Here is a 17,481-nt window from a genome sequence, read left to right on the forward strand (position 1 = left end):
AATCCCTGCGTTTTTGACGTTCACATGAATGGGGAGACAGGGAGACAAACACCAAAAGTAAACCATAAAAGAATCATAAGAACTAAGGGAAAGAAGCGTGAGGCAAGGGAGTTGGAGTGGGGCTGAATCTAAAATAGTGTGACGCAGGGAATGCTTCACTGAGAAGGTGATCTCTGAAGAAAAACAAAGGAGGCGACTAATCACTGAGATTCTCTAACACCAAGACCCAGCTCCCTGTCGCACAGGCCTCACGCATGCGCGACACTCAGCCCCTGCCTGCTGCTCGGGCGCCCCCTGGCGCGCCTTCGGCTCCACGCAGCCGCAGCACCCAGAGGCGGGACCGCAAGGCCGGAAGCGTGGAGGCCTCCCCTTCCGGCTCACTTCCGCCTGCCCCGCCTGGGCCGCCAGACCGGAAGCGCCGCGCTCTAACCCCGTCTTCCTCATCTGGGTTGGAACCGCGGCGCCGTCAAGATGCCGGTAAGGCGGCCGAGTTGGGGATGCGGGGAGACGGCGAGCATTGGGGAGAGCAGCAAGAAGTCGTGCATGCGCCGAGAGAAGCGGGCCGAGGAGGGCAGAGAGGAAGCAGGGGCCGAGAAGGGGAGGCCGAGGGGAGGGGGCCGGTGCCTGCAGGATTGGGGCGGCCCGGGGTGTCGGCCGTGGGGGCGGGGGCGCGGCCGAGCGCCCGGAGACCAGGGCCGTGCGGAGGAGGCTGCCCGGCCCTTCCCGCCCCCTTCTCTCCAGTCCCGACGCCTTCTCTCGCCCGTTCTGCACCCCCGGCTCCGGCAGGGTCCCCCGAGCTTCCCCAGAGCCAGGAGCCAAGGGCTGCGCGTTTTGTTTTTCATTTTTCAAGTCCGGGGTCCGGCTTCTCCTTTTTTCCTGGGGGCCCACTTCCTCCTTCGCCCCAGGGGGCGGGTCCCTCCCGCAGCTCGTGCCTGTCGAACCCCGCTTCCCGGACTCGGACTCCGCCCCCGTCCCCCGGCGGTGACGGCCACCCCTGAGCCGCTGGGCTTAGGGCCCCAGAGCAGACTCAGGTCCGCGCCTGGTTCCCAGATGTTTCTGTCTTCTTGTGCTTCGGAGTAGGAGCGAAATTGACGGTGGTCTGGTTGCTCTTAATTTCTGACAGCCAGTCTGGGGGGTAGATTTATTGCCATCATGGTCTACATTTTACAGATTAGGAAAAAGGAGGTTCAGTAACATGGGCTTATTCAGACGACAAACATTACTGAGCACCTGCTGCATGCCGAGCACTGTTACGGCACTGAATGAGCCCAGCAAATCCCTCCTCTGAAGGAGTTTACCTCTAATGGGGAGACAAACAATTAACACGTAAATGTAAATAAAATAAAGGAGATCGTTTCAGACAGTGAAAAATGCCATCAAGGAAATGCTAGATGGGTAACAAAACATGAAGGGGAGGGTGGAGGTTGCTTTAAATGAAGCATACCTGTGACAAAAAGGAGCAAGCCATACTTAGAGATGTATATCTTATGAGTCGCATAGCTACCATTTGACTCCTGACGTGTGCCAGCAGGCCTGAGCTGCCTGCTTTATATAAATTATCCCATTTAATCCTCACGGTGACCCTGTGAAGTAGATATGTTATTGTTCTCTCCTTTTGCAGAGGAGGAAATGAGGCTCAGAGAAGATAAGTAACTTGCCCAAGGTTGCGCACAAACCAGATTTTAAGCCAGGACCCTAAAGCCCTGTGCTCATTCCAGTTGCGCAGAGTACCTTGGACTTCCCCTGTGATCCCTTATTTAATATTTGTCTTCTCCGTGAGCCTGAACGTTCTTCAAGGGTGGAAACCATACTGGGCTTGCATCCTGTTATGTCACTGTGCCTTGCCCATAGATGGTGCTTAGTAATCGTTTTGTGAATGAATGAATTCGTGAATGGTGCCCGTGTTGTCTTACAAAAAGCCAGACATCTTGTAAAAAGCAGAACTGGGAATCAGCATACAAATTGCTCTCATTAATTTGATTTTTTTCCCCTCCTTTAACTCACACCTACTCACTGAAGGCAGTATATATCTCTTCATTTTACAAACTTGGAGACTGGCTAAGAGAAGAAAAGTGATGTCGTGGTCAAACACCAAGCCAGGAAGTGGCAGAGCTGAAAAGCAGTGCTTAGGTTCTGGCTTAACAACAGCTGGGGGAGGGGTACCCCTAATTAATATCGTGTTTGCCTATTTCTGTAGTGTGGATACTCCTACCACTTAGCAATGTGAACATGGAACTGGAAGAGATGCACAGTAGCACCCCATTGTATAGTATTTCCACCATAAAGATACCAAGACATAAATAACCTTAAGATGGTAAACAGTAGTAAAACAACTTTTAAAAATAGGAAGTTGTGAATTTTGACTATTTATTACCTTTGGTGGATGTGGTTTTTAAATTTTTTTGCTGATTGTCCCTGAGCTAACATCTGTGCCAATCTTCCTCTATTTTGTCTGTGGGATGCTGCCACAGTGTGGCTTGATGAGTGGTGTGTAGGTCTGCTCCCGGCATCCAAACCCACGAACCCCAGGCCACTGAAGCGGAGCATGCGAACTTAACCACTACACCACTGGGCTGGCCCTACCTTTGTTTTTAATACTGTTTATTTAACTGTAAATTTGTATAATTTTAATTTGTAATAATGGCTGTGTTCAACAACCAACTTGGCTCAAAATTTAACAGTTTTCATGAGCCAGTGAGAGCCAGCCACAGCACGTGGCTGCCACCATCCCTCTGCCTCATCCCCTAGTTAATCTTGGAGTGGTTGCTGTCTTTTTCCCTTTGAGGAAATGTTCTTGTCTCCCCTGCTGACGTTGCTCTCTTTTTGCTTCTATATTCTTACCTGGCTTGCCACTACAGGCTTACCACTCTTCTCTCATGGACCCTGACACTAAACTCATTGGAAACATGGCACTGTTGCCCATCAGAAGTCAATTCAAAGGACCTGCCCCTAGAGAGAGTAAGTTGAAACCCCTTTCCATTATTTTCAGATTTGGGTATGAAACATCCCGCGACCCTCTGACATCAAATTGGGGAAATTCTGAGCTCAGTCTTCTGCTTCAGATTGCTTTTGTATTTTCTATTTGCTTGGCAGATACTGTTTTCTAGACCTTTCAAGATCATGGGTATATGTTGCATCTAATGGGGAACTGTATTATTATTGCTGCTCATTTCTCCAGGATATTTTGTTGAAGGGAAAGAAAAAATGTTCTTAATTCTTGACACTGTTCCTATCATCCCTATCAGTCAGTTCTTTGAAACTGAGCTAATGCTGCTACTTCTGTAAAATGCCATGTCCTCATCCTTTCTCTGTCATCACGATGGAAAAAAAAACATATTTTAACCTCTTCCCCATCTAAATCTGCTTCCTTTCTCCATTCTTCAGGATCTTCATTTTTAGCAATACCTTGATCTTAAATCTTAAGTGTCCTATCTAATATTACTCATTTCTTCTTTTGCTTTCTGAATTTTATATCTTTGCTTTCTTTCTTGGCATTCACTTTCTTTTCTTTAACCATTTTTTACTGTTGAGAAAGCTCCATCCTTTTCATACACTATGTGAGACTCTTCTGACACATCCTGAGATGTTCTGCCAACCGTGTAATTTGTCTGACATTAGACATGGTTGCCCTGCCCCAGAAAGGGTCTGCAGTGAGTTCCATTCATGGTCTCCAAGACCATGTTTTTTTTTTCTCCCCTGCGTTTTTTTTTCCTCCCCAAATCCCCCCAGTACATAGTTGTATATTTTAGTTGTGGGTCCTTCCAGTTGTGGCATGTAGGACGCTGCCTCAGCATGGCCTAATGAGTGGTGCCATGTCTGTGCCCAGGATCTGAACCAGCGAAACCCTGGGCCACCAAAGTGGAGCATGTGAACTTAACCCTCGGCCACGGGGCCAGCCCCTAAGACCATGGTTTTAATTACCAATTTTGTACTGACCCTATCTCCATTCCTCTGCCAGAGTGTTTGACTTGATCTCTTTTAATTTAATTTTGTTTTCAACACCAATCGAAAGCTCGGTAAATGTCATAAACTTGGTGAGTCACCGCAGTCTTTACTTGATTCTGAGATGAAGAAAAAGGAAGAGATGGAAAAAAAACAGACCAAAAAGAAGTAAAATAATATAAAGGAATTACAGCAAAGGAAAAATAAGAATCAATGTTGGCCCAGATTCCTTGAGAAGAACACTTTTAAGATCATTGCAAAGTACTATATAGTATGTCAGAAGATTCCATTAACTAGGGGTGGAGGAAATCTAATTACCACCTTTGCAATTCTTGGGCCCTTGAGGGAGAATGGGACCCCAAGAAACCAGATTTTCCTGATTGCTGTAGTCGAGGAATGACCTGTTACTCTTACCCGGGGGACTGGATTAGAACTAATTTGGAATTATGGAAGCGTATAAGCCTGTGCTGTGAGCTAAAAAACTGTTAGCATTAATCAAATTAATTTATTTATATCCAACAGATAACCTTTTGAACATCTTTTATGTGACAAACACTCTTCTGAATCCTGTGGCCTCCCCCTCACCCCCCACGTCATTACATTTAGAAGAATTAGCTGGTTCTGTAGACACTATTGAATCTTCTGAGGAAGTTTCCTTTTTGTAGATGAGAAAATAGATTACGAGAAAATAGAATTCTGTGGAAATTCCTTAGCAGGAGAATGAGCAGGAATAAAGACAGCTGAATTATAGAGTAGTGAAACTGCAGGGTCCCTTTGCATTTCTGCTGTGTGAGAGGGATGGCAGTCACAGACGAGAAGTATAAATAACCGTCTGCGTTGCTGAAACCAGCTGCCGGGTATCAAGACCCTGGGATTTTGACCTTTTTAAAATGAAAAAAGGAAAACAAAAATTACCAAAGAAATTGTGTCATGAGATCTGTCTTTGTCACAACAGTATTTCTGGCTTTCGTCAGTCTCTGACCATGTAGAACAGCTTGTACAAATATATTTTAAGGCATAGTTTTTATAAAAAGAAAGATGGATATGTAACCCCAGTGTGTTCCCACATGACAATTGAGAGTTTTTTCCCCTGAAACTATCGTATGTAAATCCAAATAAAATTATATTGAATACTTTTTTTTTTTTAATGGAGGAGTCTCCATGGTAGACACATAGTCCTCTCTCATGTTAAACTGCCTGGCTTCTTTTTTTTCCTTATTTTTTTTTTTTTAATGAGGGAGATTGGCTCTGAGCTCACATCTGTTGCCAATCATCCTCTTTTTTTTATGTCCCCAAAGCCCCAGTACATAGTCATATATCCTAGTTGTATGTCCTTCTAGTTCTTCTCTGTGGGATGCTGCCACAGCATGGCTTGATGAGCAGTGTGTAGGTCGGTGCCCAGGATCCCAACTGGCAAACCCTGGGCCGCTGAAGTGGAGCGTGTGAACCTAACCACTATGCCACCCATCCAGCCCCTGAATACTTTTCATTTTTAAAATGTATTCTGTTAAAGTTAGTCTGTGCTGTCTCAGTCTCTTTTATAAATGCATTGAGAGATGTCTGGAATGATGTTCACCAGATGTTAATAGTAGTTATTTCTGGGTAGTGAGGTTTGGGTGACAATTAAAAATTTTTTTCCTGTATTGATTAATTTATTTTTCTAATGAGCATGTATAATTTTTATAAAGACAATATATCCATAAGAATAAACCATGTACTTAGTTTTCTAGAAATCGTTTGTAAAGACTTTATATTTCAGCAGCCTCATTTTATTTTGTTCAGCTCTAAAACCCTTGACTGTTGAGCTTAGCTATATATAGTTTTTGTAGCTTTGTTCGGTTTTATGTTTTGTATTTGGCTAATGTTCTCTCTCTTCTTGCCCTCGTATCCTGCTTAGCAAAAGATACAGATATTGTGGATGAAGCCATCTATTACTTCAAGGCCAATGTCTTCTTCAAAAACTATGAAATTAAGGTAAAATACAGAGCTTTTAATATTTAATTTAGTTTTCTGATAGGGATAATATCTACCTGGCAGTCAGGGGTGCTCTGAGGAGTAAATAAAAGAAAATGAGGTTGTGTGATTTTAAAAATCCAGAACAGTGCCTTATGTTAGACTCCATATCAATATTAGTTTCTCATTTTTCCTCCAAAGTCTACACCAGGGGTTGGCAAACTACAGCCTGAGGGCCAGTCTAGCCCACTGCCTCTTTTTTGTAAATAAAGTTCTGTGGGAACACAGCCACCCGCTTTAGTTTGTATATTGTCAGTGGCTGCTTTCATGCCACAACAGCTGAGTTAATTGTGGTAAGGACTGTACAGCCCGCAAAGCCTAAAATAGTTACTGTCTGGTCCTTTACCGAAAAGTCGCCATCTCATGGTCTGGACACGTCTTCGTTTATTCAACATTAATTAAGCACCTACTAGGTGCCAGTCCAAGACTGAAAATCCTATGTGCTATGTTATTTTTTCTATGCTTCCTGGGTCTTGGATCTGAGATGGAGAAATAAACTTCACTGACCCTGTCCCTTGCCTCAGCCCCCTTCTCTTCTGCTCCTAGTTCCTGTGAGGAATGAGGTCAAGGAGAAGGTAGGAGGAGGATGGCAGGAAAGGAGAGGGGGAAATGGAAAAAAAGGTTTTCTGAGCTCCTGCTGTGAGCAAGTTACCAGGAATGTCACACATTTTCTTGATAATATTCAACAATTTGGAACTTTAGCCTCTGCTGCCGAACTTTGACCTTTTGGAATCAAACGGTGTGAAATCTTTATTTGCAGACTCTTGGTCTACAAATTGTAGTGTAAACATTCTGTGGTATTAACGGAGTGATTTCTGTGTCTAATGCATGGTCTAAGTGTTGTGGTTGTAATAGGTATAAATAAATATTATAATTCTACCACATTTCATTCTCTCAAATATCATCTGATCTTAAAAATAGGAAAATGTGTAGTTTGTTTTTTTTTAAACTATAAATCTGTGTAACATTTGACCTGAAGTACATACCACATTTGATCAACATCCATTTGTCTTCTGCACATTTTCCTTTTGGGTGGGTCAAGAATTGGGCTTATGGAGCTCTTCAAGAACAAGTCACATGTGAATTAATTGCTTCCTCTTTAAGAGTCATGAATGTTTCTGTTCTCAGCAGAGATCCTAAAGTGAAAGTGTTTTTAAAAATTAGCCAACCATCTGGTACACCTCCGGTTTTCCAGGCAGCCTTGTTAACTCTCCTTCCTATACAGAGTGAGGGCCTGGTTGCACAGCTCCCCGGGAACCCAGGGCTGGGGGAGCTGAGGCAAACAGGATCAGCCACACAGCTCATGGTGGAAGCTGGTGGCTCCCTCCCCAGGAGCGGACAGAAAAGGGCCTTGAAAAGACTGCATTTGGAGCATGGGAATTTGTGATGCTGTAGTAACTATATTTTCACAGTGTTCAGTTGATAATCAAAAGGCAAAGATTGAATTCGTTTATTGCACATAATTGTTATGTTTTAATCAGCACTATTTTTAAACTTTGTTTTCCCCCCTGTAGAATGAAGCTGATAGGACCTTGATATATATAACTCTCTACATTTCTGAGTGTCTGAAGAAACTCCAAAAGGTAATATAACTTGGATGATCATCTATCAGGAAACCAAATTATAATAGGTATTTGGACTTGTTGAGACAAGTAGAAAATATTTCCTCTAACCTAGAGCATGGACGTAACAGTAATAGTTGACAAATCAGAAGATAAGGGTAGTGGTGGTTTAAGGCTTTTGCATGTGTTTTCCCAAGACAAAAGTCTTTTTTCTTTTTCTTTTTTTTTTGGTGAGGAAGATTGGCCCTGTGCTAACATCCATTGCTTGTCTTCCTTTTTCTTGAGGAAGATTTGCCCTGAGCTAACATCCATGCCAGTCTTCCTCTATTTTGTATGTAGGATGCTGCCACAGCATGGCTTGATGAGTGATTTGTAAGTCCACACCCATGATCCGAACCCGCAAACCCCAGGCCACTGAAGTAGAGTGTGCAAACTTAACCACTATGCCACCAGGCCAGCCCTCCAAGACAGAAATCTTGACCAAAAAACTCCTTTTAAGCCCTTGGCTCAGGGGTTCTTAACCTGGGGTCCAAGGATAGAATTCAAGGGTCCATGAACTTGAGTAGGAAGAGATTACATCTTTCTTTTCATTAACCTCTAACTGAAATTTAGCATTCACTTCATTATTAATGTAGGCAGTAGCCCACAGTAGTGTTAGCAACACCTCTGCCTTTTTCTCCACTAGAAATCACAGCATTTTTCTCTTACATTTAGAGTTGAAGATATTTTGAAATTTTGTTTACACTCATTACTACTTCAAAATTTAGTTATTAACCCCTTGCTGGATCTTGTTATTTAATTCATGAATAAAGCAGCATATTTATGACTATGTCATAAATTTGTTTTTTATTATAATTATTGTATTTCACTATAATTGGTTTCTTTTGTGATTCTATGTATTCTATCTTATTCATTTAAAACATTATTCTGAGAAGGGGCTTACAGGCTTCACCAGATTGCAAAAGGGCACCAAAAACATTAATAACGTAAGCCGTAGCTACTTAGACTAAAGAACTGCAAATTAGTTATTAGTAATCTTTTCCCTGTAAAATACTTGTGTGTGTGCACATATTTTTTTTTTTTCAGTGCAATTCCAAAAGCCAAGGCGAGAAAGAAATGTATACACTGGGAATCACTAATTTTCCCATTCCTGGAGAGCCTGGTTTTCCACTTAACGCAATTTATGCCAAACCTGCAAACAAACAGGAAGATGGTAAGAGCAGGGTCTCCACCTCTCTCTATGGCACAAGATTTTCTCCATTTGACCTTTTCCCCCCTCCTTTTCTTGCCCTGATTGGTATACAGATTGAGAGTGGAATCACTAGCATGTACATCATCTTACTAGTCACTCTCAAAAAAGACTCTTGGCAACACGTATAACATGTAGAAAATGTTTTGGACCAAAATGAATATAGTTATAAAACCGTTTGGCCTGCCATTTCTATTTCTTATCGTTTTCGACTATATAGGAATGTATTGCCAAGGTCAATGTCTAGATCAGCAACTAGCACATTTGGGATGCATTCTCAAATACGGTTTTTTTTGTTGTTCTCCCTGCTCCTTATTTTAGAAGTCATGAGGGCCTACTTACAGCAACTGAGGCAGGAGACTGGACTGAGACTTTGTGAGAAAGTGTTTGATCCTCAGAATGATAAACCCAGCAAGGTAAGACCCTCTTTGCCTGTTTAGTTGATGCTTTTATCCTGTAGCCACCATTAAACACACTCAGGTCTCCCATTGCAAGAATACTTTCAGTTTCCACATTGCAGTGTTACTTAACTTTGAATATGTGCCTTGTGCATAGAAGGTGTTCACTGAATCACCCTGAATAATGAATTGCATATGGTAAAAGATTTTGGTTGTATGTTCTTATGTCGGGGTTTTGTAAATCTACACAACACGTTTTTTGCGTGAGCTATCTTGAATGGGTTATGTCTATTTTGTCATAATTTTGAGTGACCTGGGAGTTGCTCAAAAAAAAGAAAGAAAATTTTACATGTGCTTTCGAGGAGTTTATAATGTAAGGGCTGCCAGACTAATATTAAATCTTGTTAGTCAGTAAATTCATATTCGGACCTTAACCTTGAATTTGCATTGTGATTTGACCACCATCGTTCGTTCTGTTTTGTCCCCTCTTGTTAGTGGTGGACTTGCTTTGTGAAGAGACAGTTCATGAACAAGAGTCTTTCAGGACCTGGACAGTAAAGGGAGCCTGGGCAGACACCGTCCACAGCCGTGGGCAGCATTTCACAGCAAGATGTACACGGTTCTTTGCCTTTATTTCATAAAGTTTTATACAGAAGAAGGAAGAGAGCATGTCTTTACTTGAAGAGCTCTTTATCAAGAATTTGGGTGGGGGAGGGAAAAATGGGCTGTTGATGGGTGATTTGAAATATTCTCCACTATTAAGTTGGTGCTTAATAAGTAATAATAATAAAGAAATTTCTAACATTCCATGTCAGAAAAATTTTATTGCTTGTATTTGACACTCAAAATTTTTTGTGAAATAATATTCACCCTTTTAAAATGTACAATTCAGTGATTTTTCGTATATATACAAAGTTTTGCAACCATTGTCACTAATTCCAGAACATTTTCACCATCTCCAAAAGATGTACCTGTTCTCTTTAGCAGTCACCCCCGTATTCCTCTCCAACCCCCTCCTCCTAGTCCCTGGCAACCACTGATCTGCTTTCTGTCTCTATGGATTTGCCTATTCTGGACATTTCACATAAATAGGATCATATATCGTGGCCATTTGTGTCTGGTTTCTTTTTTCTTTTTTTTTTTTTTGAGGAAGATTAGCCTTGAGCTCACATCTGCTGCCAGTCCTCCTCTTTTTGCTGAGGAAGACTGGCCCTGAGCTAACATCCGTGCCCATCTTCCTCTACTTTATATGTGGGACGCCTACCACAGCATGGCTTGCCAAGTGGTGCCATGTCTGCACCTGGGATCTGAACCGGCAAACCCCAGGCCACCATAGCGTAAAGTGCGAATTTAACCACTGCGCCACCAGGCCAGCTCCTGTGTCTGGTTTCTTTCACCTAGTGTCATCTTTTCAAGGTTCATCCATGTTATAGCATGTATCCGTACTTCATTCATTTTTCTTTTTTTATTATAAAATACACACAAATTTCCCATTTTAACCATTTTTAAGTGTACAATTCACTGGCATTAATTACATTCACAATCTTGTGCAACCGTCACCATTAGCTATTTACAAAGTTTTTCATTACCCAAATGGAAACACTAACCATTAAAGCCCTCGTAATTGTAACTTCCAACTCCTTTTAACAGTAATCTACTTTCAGTCTCTGAATTTGCCTGTTCCTGGCACCTCATAGAAATGGAATCAGACAATATTTGTTCTTTTGTGTCTGGCTCCTTTTACTTAGCATAACATCCTCAAGGTCTGTCCGTGTTGTGACATGTCAGAACTTCATTCTGTTTTATGTCTGAGTCATATTCCATTGTATGGATAGACCCCATTTTGTTTATCCGTTCATCAGTTTATGGACGTCTGGGTTGTTCCATGTTTTGGCTGTTAGGAACAATGTTGCCAAGAACATTAGTATACAAATTTTTGTGTGGACGTATGTTTCCATTTCTCTTGGTTAAATACCAGCAAGTGCAATTGCTGAGCTGTATGGTAACTATGTTTAACTTTCTGGAGAACTGCCAGCCAGGTTTTTCCACAGTGGCTGTACTATTTTACATTCCCACCAACAACCTGTGAGGGTTCTAGTTTCTCCACATCCTCACCAACACTTAGTTGTTTAGAGCCATCCTAGTGGGTGTGAGGCAGCATCTCATTGTAGTTTTTATTTGTTTTTCCCTAATGAAGAATGATGCTGAGCATCTTGTCATGCAGTATTGACTGTATATCTTCTTTGAGGAAACATTTATTCAAATCCTTTGCCCTTTTCTCGTTTTTTGGGTTTTTTTGGTGAGGAAGATTAGCCCTGAGCTAACATCTGCCACCAAACCTCCTGTTTTTGCTGAGGAAGATTGGCCCTGAGCTAACATCCGTGCCCATCTTCCTCTACTTTATATGTGGGACGCCTGTCACAGCATGGCTTGGTAAGCGGTGCCATGTCTGCGCCTGGGATCTGAACTGGCAAACACCAGGCCACCAAAGCAGAACGTGCGAACTTAACGGCTGCACCACTGGGCCAGCCCCCCATTTTTTACTTGAATTATTTGTCTTTTTGATGTTGAGTTGGAGTTCTTTATATATATTCATAATACTAGACTTAGCAGATAATGTGATTTGCAAAAATTTTCTCCCATTCTGTTGGTAGTTTTTTCATTTTCTTGATTGTGTCCTTTGAAGCACAGAGGTTTTTAATTTTGGTGAAGTTTCATTTGTCTATTTTTTCTTTGGTAACTTGTGCTTTTGGTGTCATATCCAAGAAACCATTGCTTAATCCAAAGTGTTGATTTATTCCTGTTTCTAAGCATTTTATACTTGTAGTTCTTACATTTAGGTCTTTGATCCATTTTGAGTTAATTTTTATATATGAAGTGAGGTAGGAGTCCAGCTTTATTCTTTTGCATGTGGCTATCCATTTGTTGTGGTACCAATTATTGAAAAGATTATTCTTTCCCTTTTAAAGATTTTATTATTCCTTTTTCTCCCCAAAGCCCCCTGGTACATAGTTGTATATTTTTAGTTGTGGGTCCTTCTAGTTGTGGCATGTGGGACGCCGCCTCAGCATGGCTTGATGAACGGTGCCGTGTCCGCGTCCAGGATCCGAACTGGCGAAGCCCTGGGCCACAGAACTGGAACACATGAACCCAACCTCTCGGCCACCGGGCCGGCCCCCATTCTTTCCCTTTTAAATTGTCTTGACCCCTTTGTCAAAAGTCAGTTGACCATAAATGTACGGGTTTATTTCTGGACTCTATATTGTCTATCTTTATGTGACATTCACTTTACATTTGGCCAGTTTTTAGCATGTAAGAAGTTTTCATTATTTGGCTGACAGAAGTAGCTATTATGTGAGTTCTTCCAGAAACATATGAGACCACACGTTTCCTGGTATGTTAAGGTTATAAATTAGATCTTTCAGGAAGTGCCTTGAGTCCTTTGGACATAAAGTTACTGCACTGCCTTCTCTATTGCACCTTTATGCATTTGGCTTTTAAGAGGCAGTTTTTTCAATATCTGTGCTGGGATTGTATTTAGCTCAGAAAACCCAATTTAGAAGGCCTTGGGGGTTCTGTGTTTCTTGGAGTCTGGAAGTAGCACCTGAATGGGGCAGCCATTTAGGGTGTCACTGGGGACCCAGCCTCCTCCTATTTTCTTGCTCCACTCTCCTTTGCACGTGGCACTCATCCCCATAGTCTCTACATGCTCCTGCAGCTCTGGGCTTGGCAGGAAGAAGAGGGGAGAGCAAGAGGGATGAAGGGGCATGCCAGTGAGTATCACTGTAAGTACCCTTCTCAGAAACCCGTCCCAGAGACTTGCACTTGTGTCTCCTTGGCCTTTAGCTACAAGGGAGTCTGGAAAGAGGAAAATTTTAACCGAGCCTGTTGCTACCCTGATTATTTGTATTGTGCTACTGAGGACAAGGGGAAGGCTATACAGAAGCAGACCTAAGTTTAAAATCGTATTCAAACTGGAGCTTTATGGTGATACTTGATCAACTAGAGCATTCCATTTTGGTTTTATGGGTTAATATGTAATTTTAATGCATGAGTTAGATGCTCTTGAGCATGTGTTCACTCAAGGTCTGAATTATGGATTGAGTACAACATTTCACAAACCCAAGGCTATGAGTATGTAAAAACACGCTCCACAGATACACGAAAGGGCAGTCTTTAAAGAGTGTTGTTGTTGGGTTGTGTTTTTGTTTTATAATTAAAATTCTCATCTAAAATCAGATTCTGGGTGTTTGGGTTGAAACTTCAGTTACAGACTCAGAGACATGTCAGAAAGGAAGAAAGAAAGCCACAGTGATCCTTATCACGATTAAAGGTTTCTCATCAGTTGTAACAAACGTCCCAATCTGGGGTGGGATGTTGATAGCAGGGGAGGTGTGGGTGTGCGGGGCAGCCAAGGGCTGGCAGGGAGCTCTCTGCACTTGCTGCACAAGTTGGCTGTGGACCTAAAACTGCTCTACATTAGGCCTGTCAATTAATTCATACATAGATAAACACAAAACATTTTTTTAAAAGAGTAAAGGTTTATTTCTAACAAATGTATCTTTTTTAATTGTGGAACCTTTGTGATAGAAACCAACTCACTCTGGTGCCTGTTCCCTTAGTGCCAGCAGGGGGAGCACAGACAATAAGAGCTAAAAACTTGGCTTCTAAATGATTTCCCCTTTGGTGCCGTACAATGGTGGGTGTTCGTTTTGTTTTTTAATGTACCTGAGAGAACAGTTTCCGAAGGATTTAGAATAAATTATACATGAAGTATAGCATAATGGATTTAAAAATACAGCTTTAATCAAAATGTAATGTCGACATTAAAAGAAGAATGTTACAAGGTAGGACTTTTTAGGGAAGGTAATTTAGTAATAATTATCAGATTTTTTTGGTCTTTTTTTAATTGTATTAGATTTTTTTTTTTTTTTTGGAGGAAGATTAGCCCTGAGCTAACAGCTGCTGCCAATCCTTCTCTTTTTGCTGAGGAAGACTGGCCCTGAGCTAACATCTGTGCCCATCCTCCTCCACTTTATATGCGGTTCGCCTGCCACAGCATGGCATTCCAAACGGTGCCATGTCCACACCCGGGATCCGAACTGGGGAACCCCAGGCCACTGAAGCAGAACATGTGAACTTAACCACTGTGCCACTGGGCTGGCCCCTCCAGTCATCTTTTAATAGAGAATTGGATAAATAAGTTATGGTACATCCATAAAATGAAACATGCAGCTGTTAAAAATAATAAAGGGGGACCAGTCCCATGGCCGAGTGGTTAAGTTCATGTGTTCCTCTTCAGTGGCCCAGGGTGTAGCCAGTTTGAATCCTGGGCGTGGACATGGCACTGCTTGTCAGGCCATGCTGAGGCAGCATCCCACATGCCACAACTAGAAGGGCCCACAACTAAAATACACAACCATGTACCAAGGGGCGTTGGGAGAAAAAGGAAAAATAAAATCTTTAAAAAAAAAAAGGGCTCTATCTGTTCTGTTATGGAAAGATGCCTTAGGATGCATCATTGGGTAAAACAAAGTTGGGGGCAGTATTATAGTATGATTCCATCCTTATTTATTTAATTGTATGTACTCCAGAAGAAACGATGGCAGCACATACACCAACTGTTAACAGTGACTATCTTCAGGCAGGAGCAATTGCAAAGACTTGTATGTTCTAAGTCATACGTACTATAATTCAGTAAGATGTGTTACCTTAATAACCCAGTGAAAAAAGAACTTTTTAAAAAAGATAGATAGAAAATCAAATATTAGAAAATGTTACGTTAGTCAAAAACAGGCTGAGGACAACAGTCACCTTGTTCTTTTTCTTAAGCATCCTGTTTACATTTATCATTTTAATAATGCCACTAATTACTCTCATATGTGTAGGACGATTACAGTACGTGGAAATACTTGAACAAGATGTATGAGAGTTGTTGTATTCTGCATTTTCCTTCTCTCCAAAATTATTCATTCTGAAGACCTTAATAAAAAGTTTGGAGCTGTTTCCAGAAAGAAATGTAATCCTATTACACCAAAGGCCATTTGGTTTGTCTCCCCCTTCATTTTGTTTATAGACGTTTGGAAGACCATTCCGTTAGGAGAGCGTAATTTTAGGGCCACATCTGTTCTGTGTTGATTTTGAGATAAACCATCAATCGTGATTTTCCACTTTGCTTTAACACTGCAGCTCCAGTTTACAGGTGACCTGGCAGTGTGCTAAACACTTTACATTTTTAAATCTTATTTAACCTTTGCAAGAACCTTTGTGGCAGATACAAGTACTATCCCCTTTTCCAGATGAAGAAGCTGAGGTCTACAGAAATTAAATGAATTGCTGAAACTCACACACTTGGAAGTTGCCAGAAATGGCAATTAAACCTAAGTCTTTCTGAATCCAGGGCTGGCCCTCTCAGCCATTATGAGATGGTCACTTTGCTCCATTGCAATTTTTAGTAACACGTTAGGGCAACAAGATCAGGAGATTGCTTTGTCCATTGCGCTATACCAGCTATTGAAACGATGTACAGGAAATGTAAATGTGAACTCTGTTCTCTGGGACTTTAACTATCTGATGAGAAATGTGGATATCAAGACAGAAACCAAGAAACACTGGAAGATGGACATCACTGCCCAGTGCTGTAGAAGCCCAGAGAAAGGGCAGGCTGTTATTGGTGAGGTCGGTTGGAGAAGATTTAGTAAAGATGGCACTCAGAACAACTGAGCTGAGAACAAGTGAGCCAAATTGGGCAGGCTTGATGAGAAAAGGATATACTGAGCCAGCTACATGATATGATCAAGCCTGGCATGAAGGAAACCTTAGGGCAAAGAATATGATGGGGACAAAGTTGCCCTAGCAGGAGGTAATGCTCCACGTTTTTGAGAGCCAGGATCAGGCTTAGAACTTTAAACTGTATTCTATCAGCAGGACAGAGGACATGACAGACTCTCCACACTAGGGCACCATTCTGCTTTTACCCACCACTATGAGAACCATTTGCCCGAGCAACATCACTTTTCCTGTCCCTTTTTTCTTTCCAAGTCATTCCACAGTTTCTGTGCTTGACTCAACAGTTTTTTTTAAACAGTTTTAATGAGACATAATTCACCCATTTAAAGTATACAATTCAATGGTTTTTAGCATATTACATGATTAATTTTTCTATATAACAAAATTTTTCATTTTAACCATTTTAAGTGCATAATTCAGTGGCATTAATTACATTCATAATATTGTGCAACCATCACTACTACCTGTTTCCAAAACTTTTCATCATCCCAAATGAGTACAGAAACTCTGTCTCCATTCTCCTTCCCCCAGCTCCTGGTGAGCTCTAATCTACTTTCTGTCTCTGGATTTGCCTATTCTAGATAATTCAGATAAGGGGAATCATTTGATACTTGTCCTTTTGCAACTGGCTCCTTTCATTTAGCATCACGTTTTTGGGGTTCATCCATGTTGCAGCATGTATCAGAACTTGGTTCCTTTTCATGGCTGAATAATATTCTATTGTGTGGATAGACCACATTTTGTTTATTTGTCTTTTGATAGGTTGTTTCTACCTTTTGGCCATTGTGAATAATGCTATAATGAACATCAGTGTACAAGTTCGTGTTTGAGTTCTTGCTTCTCACAGTGCTTTAAAAAAAATTCACTTATTTGCCATTTCATCGTGTGTCTCCTGAAGACTTCTCCTGGAACCATTATCTGGCTGTCTTATATGGCTATTTAAGTTTTTTTACATGGCCATAGGCCATGCCTATCATCATTGTAGCCCCCAGTGCCTGGGATGGTGAAGTGCACACAGTAGGCACTCAAATATATATTGAATGAGTGAAGATTTTTGAGGGCCAAGACAGAGTGCTTCTCACATAGTAAATACCTAGTAAATGTTTGTTGAGTTATTATGCTTAAATTTTCAAGTAGAGGGCCAGGATAAAGTCAGGATTTTTGTAAGACTGAGTTAGTTACAGAGCACCAGATGGATGGGAGGGAGAGAATACGAGAGAGGAAGGAGCTTGATTAGTGGTCCTGATGTAAGAGCTTAGCGGGTGTCAACAGGAATGTAAAAATAAGGTGAGATCTGAGAGACATTCTAAAAGAAGAATTCACTGCATTGGATTCAGCAGCTGAAGGTTAGGTTGAGGGTTTGAGTCCAGTTGACTTGGAAAACAGGAAGCGGTGCCTTTGATGGAAATAGGTTTGGTGACAATATACTTGTCATCCAAACTCTTGAGCTTGGAAGAGCATGCTATGATTAATTCTTCTGGGACAGTAGGCATAAGCTGGGATTGTCCCCAGCAAACTTCTAGAAATA

General features: G+C 41.5%; 1 protein-coding gene across 1 annotated transcript; it reads left to right on the forward strand.

Annotated features, from left to right (window-relative positions):
* The first annotated feature begins 289 nt into the window (after nt 1-289).
* On the forward strand, nt 290-9,973 carry ARPC3 (actin related protein 2/3 complex subunit 3). The gene is made up of 7 exons (XM_008508366.2): nt 290-477; nt 2,859-2,958; nt 5,840-5,916; nt 7,470-7,538; nt 8,604-8,730; nt 9,088-9,182; nt 9,660-9,973. Exons 1-7 carry the CDS (start codon nt 472-474, stop codon nt 9,720-9,722), a joined length of 537 nt encoding a protein of 178 aa, XP_008506588.1. The 5' UTR covers nt 290-471; the 3' UTR covers nt 9,723-9,973.
* Nucleotides 9,974-17,481: the final 7,508 nt, after the last annotated feature.

Source organism: Equus przewalskii, chromosome 7, assembly GCF_037783145.1.
Source record: "Equus przewalskii isolate Varuska chromosome 7, EquPr2, whole genome shotgun sequence".
Classification (NCBI taxonomy): domain Eukaryota; kingdom Metazoa; phylum Chordata; class Mammalia; order Perissodactyla; family Equidae; genus Equus; species Equus przewalskii.

Bases quoted from the DNA above. Each gene is read 5' to 3' on its own strand.
- ARPC3 (XM_008508366.2), top strand. The intron at 2,959-5,839 runs GTAAGTTGAAAC...TATCCTGCTTAG, and splicing joins AGGACCTGCCCCTAGAGAGA to CAAAAGATACAGATATTGTG. The intron at 9,183-9,659 runs GTAAGACCCTCT...CCCTCTTGTTAG, and splicing joins AGAATGATAAACCCAGCAAG to TGGTGGACTTGCTTTGTGAA.